This window comes from Haliaeetus leucocephalus, unplaced genomic scaffold (genome assembly GCF_000737465.1).
Source record: "Haliaeetus leucocephalus isolate CR32 unplaced genomic scaffold, Haliaeetus_leucocephalus-4.0 Scaffold577, whole genome shotgun sequence".
Taxonomy (NCBI): Eukaryota; Metazoa; Chordata; class Aves; order Accipitriformes; family Accipitridae; genus Haliaeetus; species Haliaeetus leucocephalus.
In genome coordinates this window covers 4,712,107-4,734,053 of record NW_010973013.1, presented here as the reverse complement: position 1 = coordinate 4,734,053, position 21,947 = coordinate 4,712,107, and the positions used below count along the sequence as shown (strand labels likewise).

The 21,947-nt window shown below is 37.5% G+C and overlaps 1 protein-coding gene across 1 annotated transcript in view; it reads left to right on the top strand.

Annotated features, from left to right (window-relative positions):
- The window catches only part of NRXN1 (neurexin 1), a 468,961-nt gene that overhangs the window by 82,348 nt on the left and 364,666 nt on the right, over window positions 1–21,947 (top strand). Inside the window, exons 7-9 of the mRNA XM_010577779.1 lie at window positions 7,085–7,207; window positions 12,302–12,683; window positions 13,215–13,405. Coding sequence (XP_010576081.1) covers window positions 7,085–7,207; window positions 12,302–12,683; window positions 13,215–13,405 — 696 coding nt within the window. The remainder of the gene's footprint in view (window positions 1–7,084; window positions 7,208–12,301; window positions 12,684–13,214; window positions 13,406–21,947) is intronic.

Genomic DNA, 21,947 nt, shown 5'->3' with positions numbered 1-21,947 from the left:
GTTTGTAATGCTGCATGATCTTTGCAAGTGCACGTTTTTTTACCTGCAGTAAATACAAAGTAAATAATCTTATACTGAAACTTGCTTTAAATTGCCATAGGATTGCCATGTATTGTAAGTTCACTCTCACCTTACCTGCAGCAAAGTCAATTGTCGAGTTCAACATAATTTCTGAAAATTTGGCTGAAAATGTTCAGCAGTGAGCTGACAAAGCAACAACTATATTTCAAGCTCATTGACTTTGTGCTTTAGTTCAGGGCCTTGGGGTAGATTCATAAAACCTTTAGTACCTTTAGCACATTTTCTGATAGTCATGATCCTTAGAGAACAGTACAAAAAAGAAAATGCACTCTTATTAAAAATACAGGGATCTAGCTGACTTCTGGTTTTAGCTTTTAAAAGATACTTTTCTTTCATTATTTCCAAGAAGAAGGAAAATTACGTGTCCTTAGGGCTGTTTGTGTTTCACTTGCTTAGATATATGACTTACAAAACTAAATTAAAATGCAGCTGATTCCTAACAATAAATGTTTTAAGTAACGTGTCGAGAAATATCTCTGAGCTGGGTTAGACATTTCATAATGCAGTAATAAAATCAGTTTTATCCTCTCATGCACTCTGAGTTCACATATAGTTGTAACTGCAATTTCAAAACTTTTTTTCAAGAAATATGGTTCAACTTAAAATAGGCCCATTTATTAACCAGCAAAGCACACTTCCAATTTTGAGTGCGTGTGTGTGTGTGTGTTCTACGTATACTTTGATGTGGCAGGAAAGTCTAGAGGCCAAGACTTGCAACTCTCAAAAGCTTGCTACTTTCTGATGTTTCTTTCTTTCTCCATGCTGTTGAAATTCAGTAGTGGTCCTCGTTCTGTTCATAGAGAATAGGCTTTCACAAGACAGTAGTTTATCATCAGCACCTTTCTTGGCAGACACCAAGAATCCTTAGATTTAATTTAGTCCAATAGATCTATGTTCTGCCCTCCTGCCTTGATCCACTGGCTCTATTTAGACACTTATGTGTCCCCAACAGTTAATATCTCACAGCTCTAAAGAAATTAATGGATGAGTATGTGCGTTCTCACACCCCGACTTCAATAGCTGGCTTAAGGCAAAAGGTAGACAAAGCTGGGAGAGGGGAAATACTGAGCAGTTCACACCATGGGCAGGGGAAGCAAATTCATAGAAAAGAGAAAAGGAACAGGCAAATGACTGTAGAAAACTTTGTCCTCAGACCCGAATATGGTGCTTGACTCCTGGATTGGTTGTTTTTTATATCCTCTGTGGATTTTTCTTCCCCAGTGCATTCACTATGTATGCTGGTTTTCCTTACTAGTGAACTAGATCAATATTAAATGCAGCCTGTCTGTAGTTTGGTCATGTAGAGGAAACCAGCAGAATTTTCAAAACTACCTTGTTTAGCTTTCTGCATTTCTATATGAGTGCATGTACAGAAACAGATTTAATATTATATTTCTGTTACTCAAAATAATATGAGCAAATCTGTTCTACAGCTGAAATGAAGGCTAATGAATGATATTAGTAACTCTAATCGCCTTCATTTTAATTTCTGAAATGTCAGGTTTTGTTTTAAAAAGTAATAAAAATACCCTAAACTGCCAATACTTTACCCAAATTGCAAAAAGCAATTTTGCCTGTAATAAAGCCATTGTGGGCTGGAACATTTTGATCAAGCAGTGCAGATTGATGTGTTTTGCTTGATACTATTCAGTGAATGTGCTGTTCTTGTGGAAGTTTCTGTATGAGTCTGTTAGGAAGAAAATACAGTTGAAAAAATGTCTTCAACCTGCAATAAGACTTTTTCAAGTTAATTTATCAATTAGCTCTACATGGTAAACTGATAAAAATTGTTGATATTTAAAAGGCAACTAAGTTTTTCTATTAGTAAGAAACATGCATGGTCAGGGAATTTCAGGATGATGCAGATGCAGTCATTTAAAATTCAGTTGATTCACTAGAATAATTGACTTTTTAAATTCAAGTTTGCAAATGAGTGATTTGGAAGACCAGAATTGTTTCTGCAGCCAACCGCCACAGAAAGGATAACGAAGATTAAGATGCCTTCCCCTATTTGTCTTGTGTTTCTGCATCTAGTTCTGGGGGAACCTGTTCTGAACTTTGTGCTGCAGACTGTTGTGTAATATAGATGCCTCATGAGGTTTGCACAGAGGCTGTGAGACTGGCTGCTTGCTGGAAGAGAAGCCTAGATTCCAGGCATGCTAGATTTACCCTGGAAAGCAGGATAAATGAGAAGGCAGAGAGTTCTCTGGTTCTGTATCGGGTATTTACAATAACACTCTTGGGTATCTCTCAGAGCCAATGTCTTTACAGTTCAGCTTGCTATGCGTGTGTTATTTTAGCTCTAAAACTCCATTTGAAATCCTCAAAGTAATATTCTCTATTAACTGGAGTGATCTCAGGATTTTGTCCTTTTATCCACTTATTCTCTCAAATTTCAAATGGGAAATGCTATCTGATATTGATTGCAGTAGTATGCACAGTTATCTGTTGGCAAACTAGGCTGAAACCACTGACATTTCTCACACTGACCAATAAATATAGTAGTGATTTACTTGTAACTAACTTGGGTTCCATAGGTTAGTACAGCATTCACTGAACCATCTGGTCTCCCTTGTTAGTCTCTATTTACTTTGTCTTTCTTTCAATACTTCATTTTTGATATCTACTTTTGATCACAGAATTGAATGGTCCAAGCAAGCTTGGGTGGCATTTTGGTACACGTGGTGGTGGATGGCACTGTAAGAGCCAGTAATAATTCTTGTGTTTGGTTCAGACAACTAGTTTTGAATGTGTTTTGATACAATGCTATAAGCTAGTATCTTGTTTCAAAGTAATTGGTTTGGTTTTTATGAATTTCTGTTCAAACTGTTGGTAAAAAATCTCCCAACTTAAGTACAACAGGATAGATACATGTAAGAGAAAAAGTAAGTATGTGTGTTACCGTCAATTAACAGGCCCATTTGAATTCAGCAAATTTTCAGCATTTGAATTAGGCTGGACAGGCTCCTCACAAAACAGTAAAGAGAACAGGAATCTTCAGAGAACATTTAGAATATTCAGCATGCTGAGAATAAGATTTTTCTTTTAGAGGTTCGTACTTTTTTCCTTTAACTTTAAAAAGGACCAAAGGCAGTTAAGTTCTAGCTGAGGTGCTGAAAACAAAGTAAGCTCAGCTTTGGGTGCCTAAGTAAAGCTATAAATTAGGATATTTGGGCCTTTACATTTATATGTTGTAGTTCATAATTAATTGTATTATCAAGATTTGTACCTCTATTGACTGGCTGCACAGTCTGTATTTTCCCATGTAAGAAGAGGGTTATACAAGCAATTATCTGCTTCCAAATGGATGTGCAGAGTTTACTGACATGATGGACTATGAGCAAATTGTGGGAGCCATAAAAGTGCCTATACTTTTTTTTATTTGGTACTATCCATTCACTCTAGGGATGCATAAAATCTAGTAGTTATTTAAGCCTTTAAAATAGGAAAAGAGCTGAACATAGACATTGATAATAAATTTCATACTTAAGCAAGAGGAGATACTTAGTGGATTTTTGCAGGTTACAACTTGTCTGTGAAAGAAAAGGTTTATGATTAAGTTATTCGTATCTGAGAGAATCAGTAGCTCAGAAAGTGAGCAAGTGCTGGGTACATGAAGCAAATTAACTGTGTCCTGTCTAGAAGGAGGCAAATGAGTTCCAGGGGAAGGACAGCATGGGAAATAGCAGTGGAGAGATACAAGGTTGGAAGAGTGGTATCAGTCCATAGAAAACAGAAGAAAAAAAAAATTTTTTTTTTTTTTAAATTGGGGCTCTTGCTTTTTGTCTCATGGGAGATATTTAATGTTTTTAAAGAAAAGAGGGTAAAAAAAGCCCAGTCCTGTGTCTGTGTCGTCGTTCCCCTCCCCCCCCAGTGTTAATATGCCAATTCTTATTTAAATACAACAGCACTTTCTGCTCGTGTGACTTAAGTGGAATCAAGTCATTCTAAAGTCAGAATAAGACTGGAGAGCCAATGATTTAGATTTATAGTAGATTCACTATAAACTAGAGCACTATAAACCAGGACAGAAGAAAAGTCTGAACTGTTACGATCTCAATAATATGATGCTTAAATTAATTTCACGTCAATATATTTGAAAGTCCATGAGGAAAGTACTAATACAAACTATGTCTGAGGTTGGCCAGTGCCATTTAATAAGATACGTTAAGGGTTTTTTTCTGCAGTCCTTGTACTCTTGTGTGGTATCAAGGGATTCCTACACGGTTTTGTGTTTAAGCATTTAGAAAATTTTCTCCTAAATATGCTGCTCACAAGCACATTTACTACTTTCATATGCAAAAGCATGTTCTTGTCCAGGAAGCAGCCCAAGGGCTACTATGTTCTCTACAGGAATGGTGGGCAACAGTCCTTCCTCATCCACCTCTCCAGTGGCCATGGAAAACTATGCTACTTTGCAGAGATGCAACATGATGTGATGGGTACATACGCAATGCTTGGACACTGGTCTTGTTATTTTGTAGTTCCTTGTACTCTCTATGACAAAGCAAAACCCCCTCTTCTCTGTTAGAAATTGGTCTCAGGAAAGAAAAGCCTCTTTTCTGTGCAAGATAGCTATTTTCTACAAGGCCAGGACCGGTTTCAATGCATTGGTCCCGTAGTGTGTTATACCCAGGTTCATCCTTTTCATAGCCCTTTCACTGTAGTTCCCCTTAATCCAGTTTAGGATTGCATGTACTGCAAACAAAGGCAGCTTACAGGTAGTTCTGACGTGATTTTATTTTTTTTTTACTTGGAGTACTCTTGCAAAGGAAATAGACTGATACTTAGGAAAACATACATTTAATTCTACAACAGGAAGAGCCTACAAGTCCCTAACTGTTAAAAGAGATAATAGACATTTGCTTATATAAATGTGAGCAGCCAAGTTGGATTTGATATTTATGTACACTGAGGCACCTTTACATGAATGGGACATTACAGCGGGTTGTTAATGTGAGAGCAAATTAAAATTGCATGTGCTTTTAGGTCTTTTAGAGATCTGTTGTGAGATAAGGGAGATTAAGTAGTTCAACTACTTAAAAGTTTTTTTTTTTTTAAAAAAAGAGTTGGACTAACAAATGAAGAAGGGCTAACACGTTTAAAACAATAAGTGATGTATTTCTAGGCAGGCCTATTGACTCTCACTAAGTTTGTTACTCATGTCATTTAAGCATTTTTTGTAAATCCATCCCATGTCTCCCAAATCTAGTTGGAAATTGCTTCTATTGAAGTGCCCAACAGAATAATAGAAATTGCTTAAAGAGCATTATTCACTGCATCTATATCACCATATCCAAAGAGAACATTATTCACTTAAGCTTTATGCAACACTGGTCTTTCTCTTGTCAAAGAAAGTAAACACTTAAGGAATAGAACTATTCAGGTAGTTGACACCAGTGAGTACATATCTATCTCTTTCTGCTGGGTTTGCATGCCTTTCCTAGCTTAGTGTCAATACAGAGGCATAGAGAAAGCAATGTGATGTTATCAGAATCTCACTGCCTTTGCTGTAGCTAATATTTTTATTCCTGGAGATCCCTTGACATGCTCAAAATAGCAAATATTGCATATAAAAGCAGGGCAATAAACCAGCAGCAATTAAAAAAATGCTGATAGAAAATGGAAAAAGTCTGAGATGAAAACTGTCCAATATGCTGAACAGCTACGTCAAGCGATTAGTGTCTTTTTCCCTCCATGCAGTCCTGAAGTCAGAGAGGCTTTGATTTTTACACAATGTCATATAGTACCCATTTATTAGTAGATCTCATCCATCACAGTTAGCCTGCAGTGGGTGGAAAAGAATTCAAAAAGAAATGTGGGAGAGTTTCATAGCCAGTGGCATATCCCTTTTAAAAGAAGGCTGACACATGGGATCTAGTCACCTGCGAGGACGTAGTGGAGGTAATGGTGTGACTCAGTGTAACCCTAATGTTTTTGTGTCAAATGGTACTTTATTATAGGTCTCTTTTAGTTATCAGCAGCCTTTATTCTGCCACGGGAACTGGAAAAACAGGGCAGGGAGGTTTCTATTTTGCAAGAATGTAATTTATTAATTGCAGAGTAGCTTAACCTTTTGGATAGTCTCCGCGTAGGTCCAATAACTCAGGTTTGAGCACAGAAGCTTGGATTGATCAGTTCAGTGCTTGGTCAATCACCTACTCATATCAATGATAGTTCATAGTCAGGATTTTCTCTCTTTCTTTCTCTCCTTGGTCAACAGTGCAAGGGACAATTTCCATAATCATTTTCTTCTGAGAAATTTTTTCTTGGGTATTAAAGATAACCTGTTTCCTAGATTTGTGAATACTTCAGTTATTGCAAGTACATTGTGCTATATGTAGAATTATATTTGCTTCAAAAGTGCTTGTTGTACTGCTTACAAAACCAACAGATTACAAAAAAGGTATCCATTAAATGAAAAAGGAAAGTATGGTTTGAAGGTCTGCTGACATCAGAAGGTATTGGATCTGAATATTAATGAGTCATCTGGATGATAAGGTAATAGATGATCATCTGAGAAGTCCTAATAAACAAACATAGGCTGAGAAGCTGACATAGATTCGGAAAATTATAACACACATGCACACACACTTACCACTTGTACCTTTCCCCCAAACTATTTTTGATGAAGGAATAAAAATCCAGTCTTGTAAACACATGCTGAAGTTCTGGTTGCAGTAATCCCGTTTCTTAAAGGCTTGTATATGACTGGAAAGTGCATAACTAAATCCATGTTGACTGTGCCTATTTATGACAACCTGGTTCATTAAATGTGCATATACAATACATTTCTCCAGTTAAATATACAGTAGAAGTGTCTTAACATAGTAGCTCTATATTTTGAGGTTTGTTTATACTTTGTAATTTTCTTGCTTGATGTGACTTTTGGTGAGTTTTAACATTTGCCCAGCCAGTCTCTCTGTCTCTCTCTCTTTCTCTGTGAGGTTCACATGTAAACTGATTTAAAGATTGCATAATGACTGTTTGGCATATCCTACAGGCAAAGGTCCAGAAACCCTTTTTGCTGGCTATAACCTCAATGATAATGAGTGGCACACAGTGCGTGTGGTTCGGCGAGGAAAAAGTTTAAAGTTAATGGTGGATGACCAGCAGGCCATGACAGGTAGTGTGGCATTGTGACTCCGTGTTACTGGGGGGGAAACACAAAACAAAAAATGACAGAAGTGAGATGCCTTTATCTGAAAGCGACAGATGCTTTTTTCTTTTCCTTGAATAAGATCCAAAATCCATGTTATGCATCTTGAAATACTGGTACTACAAGTGCGTTGTTACACTTGATATTAATGTTACTCTAACATCGCTATTGGAATTAATGAAAACCTTCATGCTGACTTAAATGAATGTTTTTATACAGTAATTGGAAAGAAGTCATTTGATACATCACTAATGAGAAGGCAAGTAAAATGCTTTTGGCAACACACTAAATTTATACTAAGGTTAAACTCTAAGCCATTGCTGTAAGAAAGAATTTCATAAACGTTTGAAGGATATTCTATTGTGTTTTAAATCTTGCATCAGCTGTCCTCAATAATTAACTGTTAGGCAACAAGTTTTTCTCAAATACTAAAAAAGCAGTTGGGATGGGAGAAAAAACATGGCATGAATGCTAGCAGATGTTAGAAATATAGTCCTATGTATATATTATCAGAAATGATAATAGAGAAGACTTTGGTTTTATTCTGTTACAGATAAGGCTTACATATGTGTTGTTAATAGCAACAGGCCTGGTTTCTGGCCCCGATTCCTTGCACAATACAACATGCCTAATTTTATGTTAGGTATTTAGTATTTTCCTTTGTTTTCATGTAGTATTAAATAGTTTTTATCATTGGTTCTAAGCTTTGTTAAAATGGCAAAAATTTTAATGGGTTTTTAAAAGGAAAGCACCTTCTTTAGTAGTCCCTTTTCACCTCAGCAGAACACTGAAGACCATGTCACTGGTAGAAAAATAATTGCTATGTATTCATACAGTTGCAAGAACATGTCTTCTGGAATCAGAAATTACTAATAGATCTTCCAGAGGTGAAGTAAAAATTTGGTTTCTGTATGCGGTGGTGCTTTGGGTCATTCTCTCAAGAAAGTAGATGGCCTAAACCAGCTTGGGGTTTTTTTGTGAAAAGAAATATATAGTGTTGCAGGAACTGTACTGGAAAAATATCACCATCTTGCTGATTCAACTGCAACTCAAAAAATGAGGCTACTTTGGGGATGTTTTCTAGTTAGAGAAAGTTATTTAGATCTGAATAAAATATAGTATCTAGAACCAAGTGCACATTTCCTGGGCTCCTCGTGGCAGATTTCTTATTTACAAGTGCTGCACATAACAAAACCACGAAGAAATACATTTTTCACCTTTGGGTTCAGTCCCAGCTGCTCAGAGGAGCTTCAGAAAAGTTCAAAATATGTGTGAAGGAGTAAGATGAAAACAGGAGGTTTCTATCATACATAGCCTAGTCAGGTGAAGTAATAAGTAAAGAATGCAGGGCTGTAAGTTCTTGTAATCGCTCTCCATTGCGGATATCTGTAGTTGCTATCAAATGTCATGGTCTCAGCAAATACCTGAGACACTGGAACAGGCTTCCTAGAGAGGTGGTCGATGCCCCATGCCTGTCAGCGTTTGAGGCATTTGGACAATGCCCTTAATAACATGCTTTAACTTTTGATCAGCCCTGAAGTGGTCAGGTAGTTGGACTAGGTGATCGTTGTAAGTCCCTTCCAACTGAACTATTCTATTCTAGCTGTTAAAGCTAGCGAGTCTTTTCAGTTGCCTCCTGATCAAGCAAAAGTGTTGCCTGTGGGTCCAACTTTCTGGTACAACGCTTGTATTCTTTCCACATGCCAGTACCTGTATCAGAAGCTGGCCAGTTGACTCAAAATCCTTCTCAGTTCTTCAAGCTGGAAGTTGCCAACATTTGTGTAGTCCACAGATGTTTAACATTCTTCATCCAAAGGGAGAAAGTCGTCGCAGTATTTCAGATGGAAGAAGTCTTCCTAAACTCCCTGCAGGAAGCTGCGTGGCCAATCTGTGGCCTCCTTCATCAGTGAGGAAGGAACTGGCGTGAGAGAGGGAGCTAGAAATTCTGATAAGATGGGAAATCTGCTGTTGGTCCCAGGAATATTACATTTTCTACATGGAAAATCTTTATTGCCATGTAGCGCTTTGACTTTTTTTTTTTTTTTTGTAACACAGTGTGTTGCCAAAGCCTTCATGAGCTTAAGTTTCAAATGTACATAATGCAATTTAATGCGTAGTGGCTTTGAATTTCCTAAAGGTGTAGTGGAAGAGTTGCCATATCAGATTTTGAGTGCTCTTGCTCTAAACTGCTTAGAACTTTTCTTTGGATGTCCCAACATTCAGAAATGTGGTTAAAATACAATTTGGTAGTGATTCATGTGAAAGGTGGTTAAATCTTATAGGAAGCATGAAGAAAAAAGAGACTTCCAGAAATTCCAGCTTCCCCCCACCACACACTGTGTTTTCCCTTTTTGATTCCATTTCCTATGTCATATATGAAAAAAACCTCATCAGATCTAGGAAGCTTAAGCTGGAGGGGAAGCCATTAAATAATTCAGCCTGACTTTCCATTTTTTACAGGTTATGAAATATCACTTGCCCATGGATTGAGCTTAGTTATCTTTGACAAATGCATAATCTGTGCATGGATAAATAATATCTTTCAGAATCATAACTAGCTTTCATTGGAAGAAGTCATACAGGTGGTTTTGAAAATTTTACTCATCCTGTAAGAGTTTAAATACTTGCAGCCCTGATGCACTTTGTTTTCTGGAAATGTATAGAAAATAAAAGTGGACTGAAGGAAGTCACTACAGTTGGATAATGGAAAGGATACTTAGCTTATGGTTATGAACAGATATTCACTTGGCCTTTTGTATGATGTCCCATAGCATTGCAACAGGTAATTCATTTTGTGCACTGACTGGACAAGTTAAAAAAAGAACACCCCCCCCAGAACCCAACCTTGCAACCACAAACTTCAGTCTCTCTCTTTTTCTTCATTGCTGTAGCTGCAAATACAGTGGAGCATTATGTGAAGCCTCAAGTCCTGTTAGCATGTTTGTACAACTGAAATGTTAGAGGGAGATTTGGGATGTGAGCCCAGATCCTGGAACTTTTTTATTACTATGCTTAAGAAAGAAATACATTTGAGGTAGTGAATGTAGTGAGGATACTGTACTACAGGCCAAAGCTTAGTGGATTTTTGCCATGACATTTATGCAGTGCCATCTGAAGTGATATAAGACTGGAATACGTAATGTTCCTCTCTAAAACATGATCTTCAGCTCTCTGGCTGCGATCCAATATAGAGCTCTTGGCCTTGCAGAAAGTTACAGATTTGGTATTTTTCAAGACAGCTCCCTGACTCTTTACTGCAAGGAAGAACCCACCTTTGCTTAATACATCGGGGAAGTAGTATCTTCAGAATTGATGTTTAGAAACAAGAACATCAGGAAGGTTGTCCTTGGGGATTAAGGTGCCTCTTGCAGTGCTCAGCCATATGACTGCAGATCCCAGATGCTGATGGTGTTCAATGACATCAGTAGAGGTAGTTCTTACACAGAATGCATCCTGAAGCTAAGCAAGCTGCTTGTAAATATTTATCATAAATTATTAGAGGAATTTGTGTGTGTATGTGTGGTCTGAATGGTGTTAAAGCTTGCAGACCTTATTTCACCGTAACTTCACTGATACCTGTGTTTGTAATTCAGTGCTGTAACTTAACCTGTTAGTGAATCCATCTCCCTGAGGAAAACCCAAATACCTACATTCATGTTGCCCTTATCTTTTCCCTGTTCACACACATGTACACAGACACTTGCTTATAAAACCTATGAAGGTACGTCTTTTTAAGCCAGCCTCAGGGCTTTCTGCACCACTGCTAAACACATCCAGCCTGGGTCAGAGCTCACACTCTCCTCTTGGAATAGTCTGTTCAGGGGAGGACAGAGGGAAGTCAGTCTGTCAACAGCTTTGCACTGCTACTGTGGGAACTCGTATTACAGAGGAGTTTTATGCCAGTATTTATTCCAGCTTGGCTAGGTCTGTTGTTCACCTTCTTTGTACTCCATCAGAGATGTGAAACAGCTAAGGAACTGGGAAATCTAGGGCATGGTTAGCAAAAGGTGCCCTAAGTGGTAAAATCAGTTAGTAATAAAAAGCTCTTTTGTCATCATTACCCATACAATGTGACCATGAATCAGCCTTGTGATAGTACTGCCCTACTTTAAGCATAGAAAAGAAAAAATCTGAGCTCTGTTAGAAAAGGGAACTCTTCAGTGGACGCAATTTTGATGTGCTGGGGGGTAAGGTATTTAATAGCTAGCTTAAAAACTTACCTGTACGCGGTGTACCCTGGTAGCGTTGATCCTTTCCTTCAGATTAGCTATACAGTCAGCAAATTTCAGGCTTTCTGCTGTGCAGTAGTCCTTGCGTGACAAAGAAAGACTCAAAGGTAGCTGTGAGGCTTGGTTTTGGCCACCATTCTGATGTAAGCAAGTCCCTTGCTGTTTTCAGGATTACAAGACGCTGGCATACACCCTTGCTGCAGGCTTTCTGCTTCGTCCATCTCTTAGGCTCTGCCCCCTTCTCCCACGATTCAGCCCCATGGTACAAAGCTAGTTGCTTTCAAGGAAGGCTCTGTCTACCCTTGCAGCACAGGGTTTTGCAGCAGGGCCAGCATTAATGCAACTTAGCTTAAACAGGAATCCTTCCTTCCTCTTGCCAAATCATGCACTTTCAAGCAAAACACATGGAATAGTATCCCCCAAACTGTTATTTCTCTGTTCCATGAAACTCTAATGTTGTAGTTTTAGCTCTGAGGTTTGCCTTTGTGATCTTCACGTTGCGTTAATTAATTGTGCTTGCTTATAGTAAAGCCACAGGTCTGGTTAAGTGTAACCAAAGTGAGGGATTTTATTGGCAGTTTGATATACTGTGGTATTGTGTTTCAGTTAGAAATCTTGCTGTTGGCCGTATCCAAACATACTGAACTCAGTAGAAAGGCTCCCAGGTGTTTACCAGTAGTTTGGATGAATTTAGAAGAATCCTCTTTGGAGCCAAGAATTGGCCTTGCACATTCTGAAAAGTGTGAAATTGATGCAGATACTTAATCATATGATGTGCCTTTTGACTTCCCATTTCAGATGCTAACATGTGTTTTCTTGTTACTGTTTAAAGGTCAAATGGCTGGTGATCACACACGGCTGGAGTTCCACAACATAGAAACAGGAATAATAACAGAACGGCGCTACCTGTCTTCTGTGCCTTCTAATTTCATTGGGCATCTACAGAGTCTTACATTTAATGGCATGGCATACATTGACTTATGTAAAAACGGAGACATCGATTATTGTGAGCTAAATGCAAGATTTGGGTTCAGGAACATCATAGCAGACCCTGTAACCTTTAAAACAAAAGCAAGTTATGTTGCATTGGCCACGCTACAAGCATATACATCTATGCACCTTTTTTTCCAGTTCAAAACAACCTCTCTGGATGGATTGATACTTTATAACAGTGGCGATGGAAATGATTTCATTGTGGTTGAATTAGTAAAAGGGTATGTATGGATTAGCATAATAACAAAACCAGTCTACTCAAAATGTATATACAGGAGAAGTCCAAGGGGGAAAGTTCAGGATACAAATCTTTACCTGACTGGACATATATGATTGATGAATGTTGCTTCATGTTAAATTTCATATGCTTTATTGTGACTCTTTCTTTCAGATGAAGCTAGATGCCTGAAAAATATGAAAGTAAATAATAGGTATAACTTCTGTAGTGTTTACCACAAAGAAGTACTAGTTTGTAGCCTTCCTCTTGTTCTCTCTCTACGTATGTATGCATGTATTGGTACATGTAGTGCTCGTTACTTTCCAGAAACTTGGGACTGCATCTCAGCTCATCTAAACGAATGGTGATTTCTCTGAATTAAGGTCACTTCCCCATCTGGCATTCATTGCTGTCTTCTGGTTTTGCCAGCATTACTGAGGAGTACAAGGAAATAGGAAATATTGGACATGTTAATTAGTGCCCCCTTGCTACGTAAAGAAAAAGGAAACTTTTCCAATTTTTTCTCTTTTCCCAGGTATTTACACTATGTATTTGACTTGGGAAATGGTGCAAATCTCATCAAAGGAAGTTCTAATAAACCTCTGAATGACAACCAGTGGCATAATGTGATGATATCGAGGGATACCAACAATCTGCACACTGTAAAGATTGACACTAAAATCACAACACAAAGCACAGCAGGAGCCAGAAATTTAGATCTCAAAAGTAAGTACAGTAATTCCTGCATAACCTACAGTGAGGGTCATTACAGAATGGTAACCTGAATAAATCACATATGTAAAGTACAGTATAATTTTGTAATACCATATGAAATGTTTTATTTGATAATAATTGATATGGTCACAAGAGATGATGACTTCTTTGTTAGCCTGACAATGCCAGTTTAGTAGTAGTTCTGCACAGTTAGGCACAACTTTAAATGTGCAAAAATGCCACAGGAAAAAAAAGTATAAAATGGTAGGAACACAGAGTGGCCCTTATATACCAAGAGATAATTGGGGGACTAAAGAGGCTCTAAAACGTCTATGAAAAAAGCTTGGTTTTTACATGAACATAAGTTAGATAAGTGGCATGCAGAACCACAGCCCAAGCTTTACAGTATGACTACAAAGACTTTGCAGAACTGATGATCTCTATGTTAGAGAATTGGGGGACATTTTGACCTGTCCCTTACTGTTCAGTATTCCACATAAACCCGACTTTTTATTGGGAAAATAAATGCAATGCAGCATTTTGATGTCATAAAATACCTTGTAAGTGAAGCAATCTTACGTGGCAGTCCTCCAGTGAATCAGTTATAAATACTAGTTGCCAGATGTATTGAACCATAAACATACTCGCCTAAATATGTAGTATGTTGTAATTTCAATTGCGAGGTGGGATAAACTTTGTTTTGTAAGTCTAAACCTACATTTTATAGGTCCAGCTAGATTCTCAAGATCATTTTCAGAAACCAAACTGATATATATGTAGATTTTAAAATAAGTAATTGTAATCAGTTGTAAGGCTGGGCTTCTGAAAAGCTAATTTGCACCAGAGGAAAATATCTTTTTGAAAGGATGTATAAGTATACTTCTAAAATACTGTCTACCTAGTCACACATAAGAAAATATGTTCTGGTCATGTGAAAAAGTATTGTGTATTTTAACATTCTTTATAAAACTTCTTGTTAGGAAACCCAAAATTTCATAATAGTCAAAGAAAATTTAATATTTTAAAAGCCAGGATGTTCAAAGTAGATTATTAATATTCCATCAAGAGCTTATTCCTTGCTCAATTTTCTTTTAACTACCTCTGAGTCACAGATAATGAGCTGACCTTAGTAATTATTCTGGATTTTGTGATATTTTACATGTTTGCTTCACTTGAAAGTGTTATTAGGATTGTAAGAAAGACTCTTGATATGCCATAATCTCCAATAAGAGATTCTTCATCAGAAATGCTTGGTTTATAAATTAAAGCTTTTTGGATGGTTCACACTCCATTCTCAAAATTGTTTTTAAAATTTCTGCCATGTTATTTCTCATTTTTGCATTCTTGTAAGTATAGTCGATGTTTATTGACACAATGTAATATTTCAACGTTATTTTTGATGCTGCAGAGAAAGCATCCACCTTATTCTTTCACATTTTTTGCGGTAGTAAGTACTATTATGCGTATGCGTGTATATGTATTTAATCTGGTTTTCTTTTTTCCCAGTATATTAATTAGACATGAGTAGGAAAAACAATCCTGTTAAGAACTGACAACTAAGTTAACACAGTCATTTTATTCTACATCTTTTTCAAACTGAACGCGGTGTTTTGGTACGTTGCTTTATTTAAGAAAACAGTTTGAACAATATGCTTAATAAAGGCACTAGAGGGCAGTGTTATTTCACTAAATGCACTGCTTAGTGCATTCACAGGGAAAGCTCGTCAGTCAGGATAACCTATAAAATCCAACATTCCTTTGTTTTCTTCACTTTGAAAATTCTACTTTTGTTTTACCCTTTTGAAGTAAAACTGTATCCATAGCTGATGCATTTTCTAACCTTGAATTCCATTGGAAAAAACTGAAGAACATGACCAAACTTACTGAGATTTGAAGCGAGGAAGGTGAACGGAGATGCTGATTTTCTCTAGTTCACCACCCAGGAAATGTGCCTAGTAAAAGAATAACAAGCCTGACATATTCAGTACAGTAATGTATAGTGTGCATCTTTCTCAAACTGATCTAGCTTACACAGGTCCTCAACCTCTGTCTTCTCATAGTAGTACGTTCATTTTATTTTTTTAATGTATTCTATTACATTTTGCTCAGTCAGCTTCCCTTAAATATGATACAGCATATAGCATGAGAATTTATATTGGATTTGGGGGGAGTTTGAGCTGATATGTTTTAGCTAGCTAAAAAGGAGAAAAAAAAATGCCTTTCATTATTGTTTTTTCTTCCATTGTATTCACTTGAAATGCTTTCCTGTGGCTCATTCTTTTCTATTTTTTGTCAGTCTTTCTTATGATGACACATCTCTGTAATGCTATAAACACTCCATACACTTTACCGATACAAGCAGCTATGGTTAATTCATTGTTCTGTATTATTTTAGCCCTAGCAACAAAGCAAATTCAAAATTATACTTCCTGCTAGTGACATTAATAATTCTGTTTAACCAGAGTTAGCATTAGGTGAAATATAGATGTGTACAGATAACACAGAATCTGCAGCCTTTCTGAGTAATTGTAGAGTTACCAGATTTCTGATGCTAAAATCCAAGTTAATCCTGGAAAGATAAATCACATACATGCAGGTTTTTGCAAATACACAGTGAATTTGGTATGGAGATATGACACAGATTGTGTTGTAGAGCATGCACAGCATGCTGGTTGGCTGGGAAAGCAGACAGTTGCCATAAAAGTATGGGAGAGAATTTCTACTATATGTTTCCTTTTGGGTGTAGGATTTGGCTATATAACACAGAAAGTTCATTATTACAGATGTCGGTTCCCTGCATAACCTCTGGTACAATTTCAGTGGACTGGCATGGGTACCTGTGGAAACACTTATATTAAACTCTCCAGCTTAATTATTGCTGTAATTAGATGGGTAAATTATAAATTGGATACAAATAAATGAGTGAAAAAACGTCTGTGTTTGGATTCCAAGAACTGTGTTATTTTTCCTAGCAGAGAAAATTAGCAAAGTGTACTCAGGTGCAGTTCTAGCAGATAACCCGTGAAGATAAATGAGTCTTAACAGCAAAGGCAACGCAGCTCAAGCCTGCCAATATTCAGTTACACAGCAAATTTCCTTTCATGTCTTTCATGAGCAGATTCCCTGTCCTGCTTTCAGTATAGCTCAGATGGTTAGCATGGCTACAATTTAAGGTCTTCGCAGAGTGAAAGAGTTGGGCGGAGGGGAATTCTTGTTTGCTGTACTTAATGCTGTGCTCTTACGGTCTGAGGGCTCTGAGTAGCCTCGAAGCGGCACAAAAATGCAAGCAAAAGTGGAATTCGACTTGTGGTCTTGTTCCTCAGCTGTTGCCAGAGAAAAGATATCTCCTTTGTTCAGACCGTAGGTATTACAACATCTGTAATGTCTCTTCCCTCTCTACACTTTCTTCCTGTGGTGTGGGAAATTAGAGTTCTGTTGGACCTTTTTTTTTTTCCTTTTAATAAATATTTGAAGACACATGATCTGCTTTCGAGGAGGAGGAACGTCCTCAAGCATGGTTTTGTATCCACTTACCTACTAGGGTTTGTTTAATCTTCTTTTTGCTTCTCTCCTACACATATAAGGCACTATTTTAATCCCCAAAGTTTTCACCCACTTTCTTTAAACAGCAAACATACAAAAACCTACAAAAATCCACTCAGAATTCTCTTAGAGTATCTCTCAGAAAATTAAAGTATTTTAGCATTTTTAATTTAAATTGAAATGAAAAATTGAAATATTGCACTCTTGCAAAATGAAAAGCTAAGGAATGCTGCTGTTATTTTAGATTTAACAATAAGTAGTTAACAAATTTTTCTAGGAGTTGGTAGTTTCAGTACTTCAGTATCCCATCCTATTCCAAACTTTCTAGCTATGCTGTATCCTCCAGGATGAACTGCAGTCATCCCAATTTTGATATTGGGCTAACTATATTTTCTTTTTAAAAGGAAATCACCATAAAAAAAAAAAAAATCCTACCCAACTCAATATTTATAGTTTTATTTTTGTTGCCTGTGCATCATTTCATACATTAAGACCTGCTTTTTTGAATTGACATCCATAATTTCAACTTGTCTCACTGTCATCCTCTTCCACACAGCTTTCCCAAATGTCAATTTTAGAGTCCATTGTAAGTCATATGTTATTTCTGTGCTGTTATATCATTGCATCCTCAAAAAATGCTCTTCATATTAGAGCATACATCAGAATCAACTTCCTTGGATTTAAAAAAACCTGTCTAGACCTCTTGTCTGGTTTACTTTTATTTCTGTAGCTCTTCACTGGCCTCTGGCTTCCTCTATTCCTTTGTGAGATATGGCTGCTGTTACTGTATACATTTGCTTTTCCATTTGCCGTTTTCTCTGATAATGCGAAAACAGGCTAGTCTGAATCATCTGAAAGAAAAGTAATCATATTAATTTCTGGTACCACCTCAGTGGTTTTACAAATGCACTGAAATATACTGCTTCCATGTACATAAAGACTCTCTTGGCAATTAATTCATCCTTGTAAACTTTTAATGCAATTAACTAAATTATCAGTGGATCTACTAGCCTGGCATATTCATTGATGATTTGCAGTAGTCACTTAATCTATTGATATTTCATTTGCCTGTCAAAGTAGGTTTTTCATACTATGCAAAACTGAGCTAAATTAGTCTTGATCATAAAGAAGATTTCTTGTTCCAGCAACGGTAATTGAAATTGTTTCAATTTCATATCATATTTGTCTGCATTGTCTTACATTGAGCCCATTATTATTGTTGGTGCATTATATGTTCTTCTCTATATTACAAGGTCTATATTAATGCCACTGATCCTTCATATTTCTGTTACTAAGAATCAAAGCTTTAAGAAGCACAGAAAAGTATTTTATATAAAAACTCAAATTTGTACAAATGAATGAGTATTAATGCTTAAATTTCTCAAATAAACATGCATGAGCTAATTGTAATGACCTTGCCAGTGGGCTGTGAACTCTTCATGCAGAAATAATGTTCTGTTCCAAATGCAGAGTTCCAAATACTGTCAACGGAAAATAGATCTTCCTAATGTGACCTATTGGAGCAGACAATGGCAAATGCAGCTGTTGTCTTCCTGATAGTGTTGGGAAATGAACCTCTGTCCAGAGGGAAAAATAAGGGACTTAAAACTGAGAGCTCTTCTTTGAGACTTCCTATGTAGCAAAAATATATGGGCAGATTAACAGTAAGTGATAGGACAACCTGGTCTAATGCACATTCCTTTATCCTCCTTTCTTTGCAACTTGTTGCATCCTGCTTCTGAACAGCTATGCTGTCTACTAGGCTGTGAAAATAATTTTGGTAATGCTAAGCCTTCAGAAATTGTATCCAGATTTCCAAAGTTATGAGATGGGGAAAAATTAAAAATCTACTCCAGTACTTCTGGATTAAATAAAAATTAAAGAAAATACTCTAGTGCTTGTGCTGAGCTCTGTGAAGTCAACAACATTGCAGTAGTCTTTCAGATCACTCCATGGTGAGAGAAAGTTTTTGCTTTCTGCTTCTTCTCCCCTGCTCTTTTCAGTCCCTTACACACATACAAGTGTATAGATTTGCCTACATTCCTACGGCTGGTTTGCATGCAGGTAATTACCATTGCTGATTGTGGAATTTCTTTCAAGCCCTTCTAGAATACTAAGTAAAAGTTAGGCTAAGGATACTACAGGAAGCATGTATGCTCTTAAAATTTACAAAACCCCCCTGGATATTTAGTGTCAGTACATCCCACTGAATCCTAGCACTCCCCCAGCCAAGAAGCACATCCTAAACTCGTTTTCAAAATGTGCTGCCTTGGGTATGAGCACGGTACCCTCATGGATCTTGGTATTCTGACTGAGCAGCCCTTTTTGCAAAAGAGCTGCTTTGTGTAATATCCTCAGAGTCCAAAGGTGGTTGTCTTGACTAAGAGGTTGGTAATATTATATAAAAAGTTTCCCTCTGCAAACTTACATTCAAAATGAGAACGTTTAACCTCTCAGCTTTTTGGTGTCTTTATGGGGAGAATCTTGCCTAAAGTACTAGCTAAAGGAAGGGTTTTGTAGGGGATGATCTCTGAGGTGTGGGATGCCTCTTGGAAAGAGGAATTCCTCACTGTTTTGGAAACAAGCTCTGCTAAGAGCTTGTGTTGGCTATTAAAGTAGAGAGTGAGTAAACCATTTCAGAAGAATGTCAGGAGCAAGGGAAATCTGAGTATACCATGCCATGAAAATGCCTGTTTCATTAGATTTTTGTCTGTTTTTTCAGGTGTAGACAATGTACAAAAGTGGTCAGAACAGGAAAGAAATGAAGGACATTTGATGTGCTTGAATGCCTCACCTCTCCACCACAACCATCCCCCTCATACAGAGTAATTGGCATAGCATCAATTCTGTGGGAGATAGATTACCACACACATTTATATGGCAATTAGATTTTATTATTGACCATTTAACATGCATCACCAACTTTCCTCACAGTCCATTGGACAAACAGACTGCTTTGGTTTTAAATCTGTTTAATCTTTTTCAATGCTAGTACTTTCCATCTAGTCTTCGGGGCGGGGGGGGGGAAGAAGCAAAGAGAAATAAAGTGGCTGGGAATCTGAGAACTGTTATTGTCAAGAAAACGTTAAGTATTTTTGTGTAACTGTTTCTTGTTTGAGAATACATGTCGTTTGAGAACAAGATTGTTGGGGAATGGTGGATTTTAACCTGCAGATATCTAAGGGAATGTTCAGACTTGAGCACTTACCTTTTTAGTATCTACTTGTATCTGTTGAAAACTTACCTACTAAGGACGTGGTCATGTCATTGCTGTTTCTCCCCCCCCACCCCCCCAGCACACTTTCTATCATGCAGCTTTACTTGTCTGTGAAATATAGGCATATTTGCATAACCATTAATCAGTTCTGAACAGAGCAAAAAAACTGTGACAGGAATGAAAACTGAGCACCAAGAGGCGAATGCAGAAGTGGAGAGCACGTCCAGCAGAGCTGGGATGTGAAACAGCAAGCAGCGTAGCAATAGCATGAGAAGTTTCTAGACAGAAGCACATTTGTACCAAGCGCGCAAAGTCTTCAACGCAGTTATGAGAGTAGCAAGGTTATGAGTAGTGTGATGGAATCAGGAGACGTGGAGAAAGGTAGAGCAGCAGGTATATCTCCAGCGTGGACTGCCGTAGAAATTGGTGGCAAGAGAAATCTGTAAGGTGCTCTTTTCTGGTGCACCCATGAACTGTAATTTCTCTCTGGTACCTCTTAATCCTCACTGCCTTTTTTTCTGTCAATGTGGATTAGGGTGCAGTGCTACAATGAAATTGTAAGAAGAACAGTGTCAGTCAAAGGAGGAAATATCTTCAAAGTTGAATTCTCTTGACAAATAACTATGATATGTCCCATATGCCAGTAAGGATGACTGAAGAAAACCCACAGTGCCAGCATTTCAGTGCTGGTGATTTTTTTTTTTAATACCTTTAATAGGGTATTCAGGGAAGGTACTGAAAGCAGTGTAAAATTGGGCTGACAAGATCAGTTTCTATATTCCTTCCCAAAAGAGTGACATGCTAACCCATAAATTCCCTTTTTTGCCTGTAATAGTTTTGCCTTGCTTGGTTATCAGTACAGGGATTGTGGAAGACGGAAGGCACCACCTGTCACATCGTACAACTGCCTCTTGCCCAAAGTATTTGAAAGGACAGATAACTCATCAGACCCTGGACAAGTAAACTAGCCGTCCTTTCCCTTCTTATGTGAGAGAGAGTCTAAAAGCGATGGAATTCATCACTCCAGCAGGAAAAATATTTGAAAAGCCTACTTTTCTTAAAAAAAAAACCAACCCCAACAACAAAAACCCAAACACATCAAAACCAAAACACTTCAACCACAAATCAATACTGAAGCTACAGAATGGACTCTTTGAAGTGAATAACTGGGATAAGTGGGCATAAAACACTAAGTTTACACGTTCATGTCTTCCCTCAAGTGCCCTTGCAAGTGGTAGACAAAATTCAGTCATGCTTTGCTCTAGCACCAAACAGGCCTGTGAATGCGCAGCAAGTGCGTATTCTCTACCGCAAAGGGAGATTTGAAAAGCCATATGCTGGAGCGTATGTGCTGCAGAAACTGTGTGGATGCATCATTTAAGTCTTTGTCAACTGTCCTTCAATTTATTATTGGGTTATGATCACAGCAGGCTTCTTGATTTATTTAAAAAAGAACAATTATATTTCATTAACATTTTTAAAAGTTCAAATAATTTTTTTTATATGGAACAAAAAGTAAACATTTGGTCATAAAAAATGAAAGTGGGGAGACACTCTAGAATCACCACTCATCTGCTATTCAGGCCCAATTCCTTTTCTAAGGTGTGTGTTGAAACTCCACATCTGAAAGAAGTGTCACCACTCTGCCTGTTGCACAAAGTAAATGGTAGGTATGTTGGAGAGGGGAGAAGGTCATTAAGGACAAGTAGGGTCCTATATTTCATTGAATGTCAAAGGCATCTAGATGCCTACCTGACATTTTCATTTGAGACAACATCCCTTGATTCAAGATCA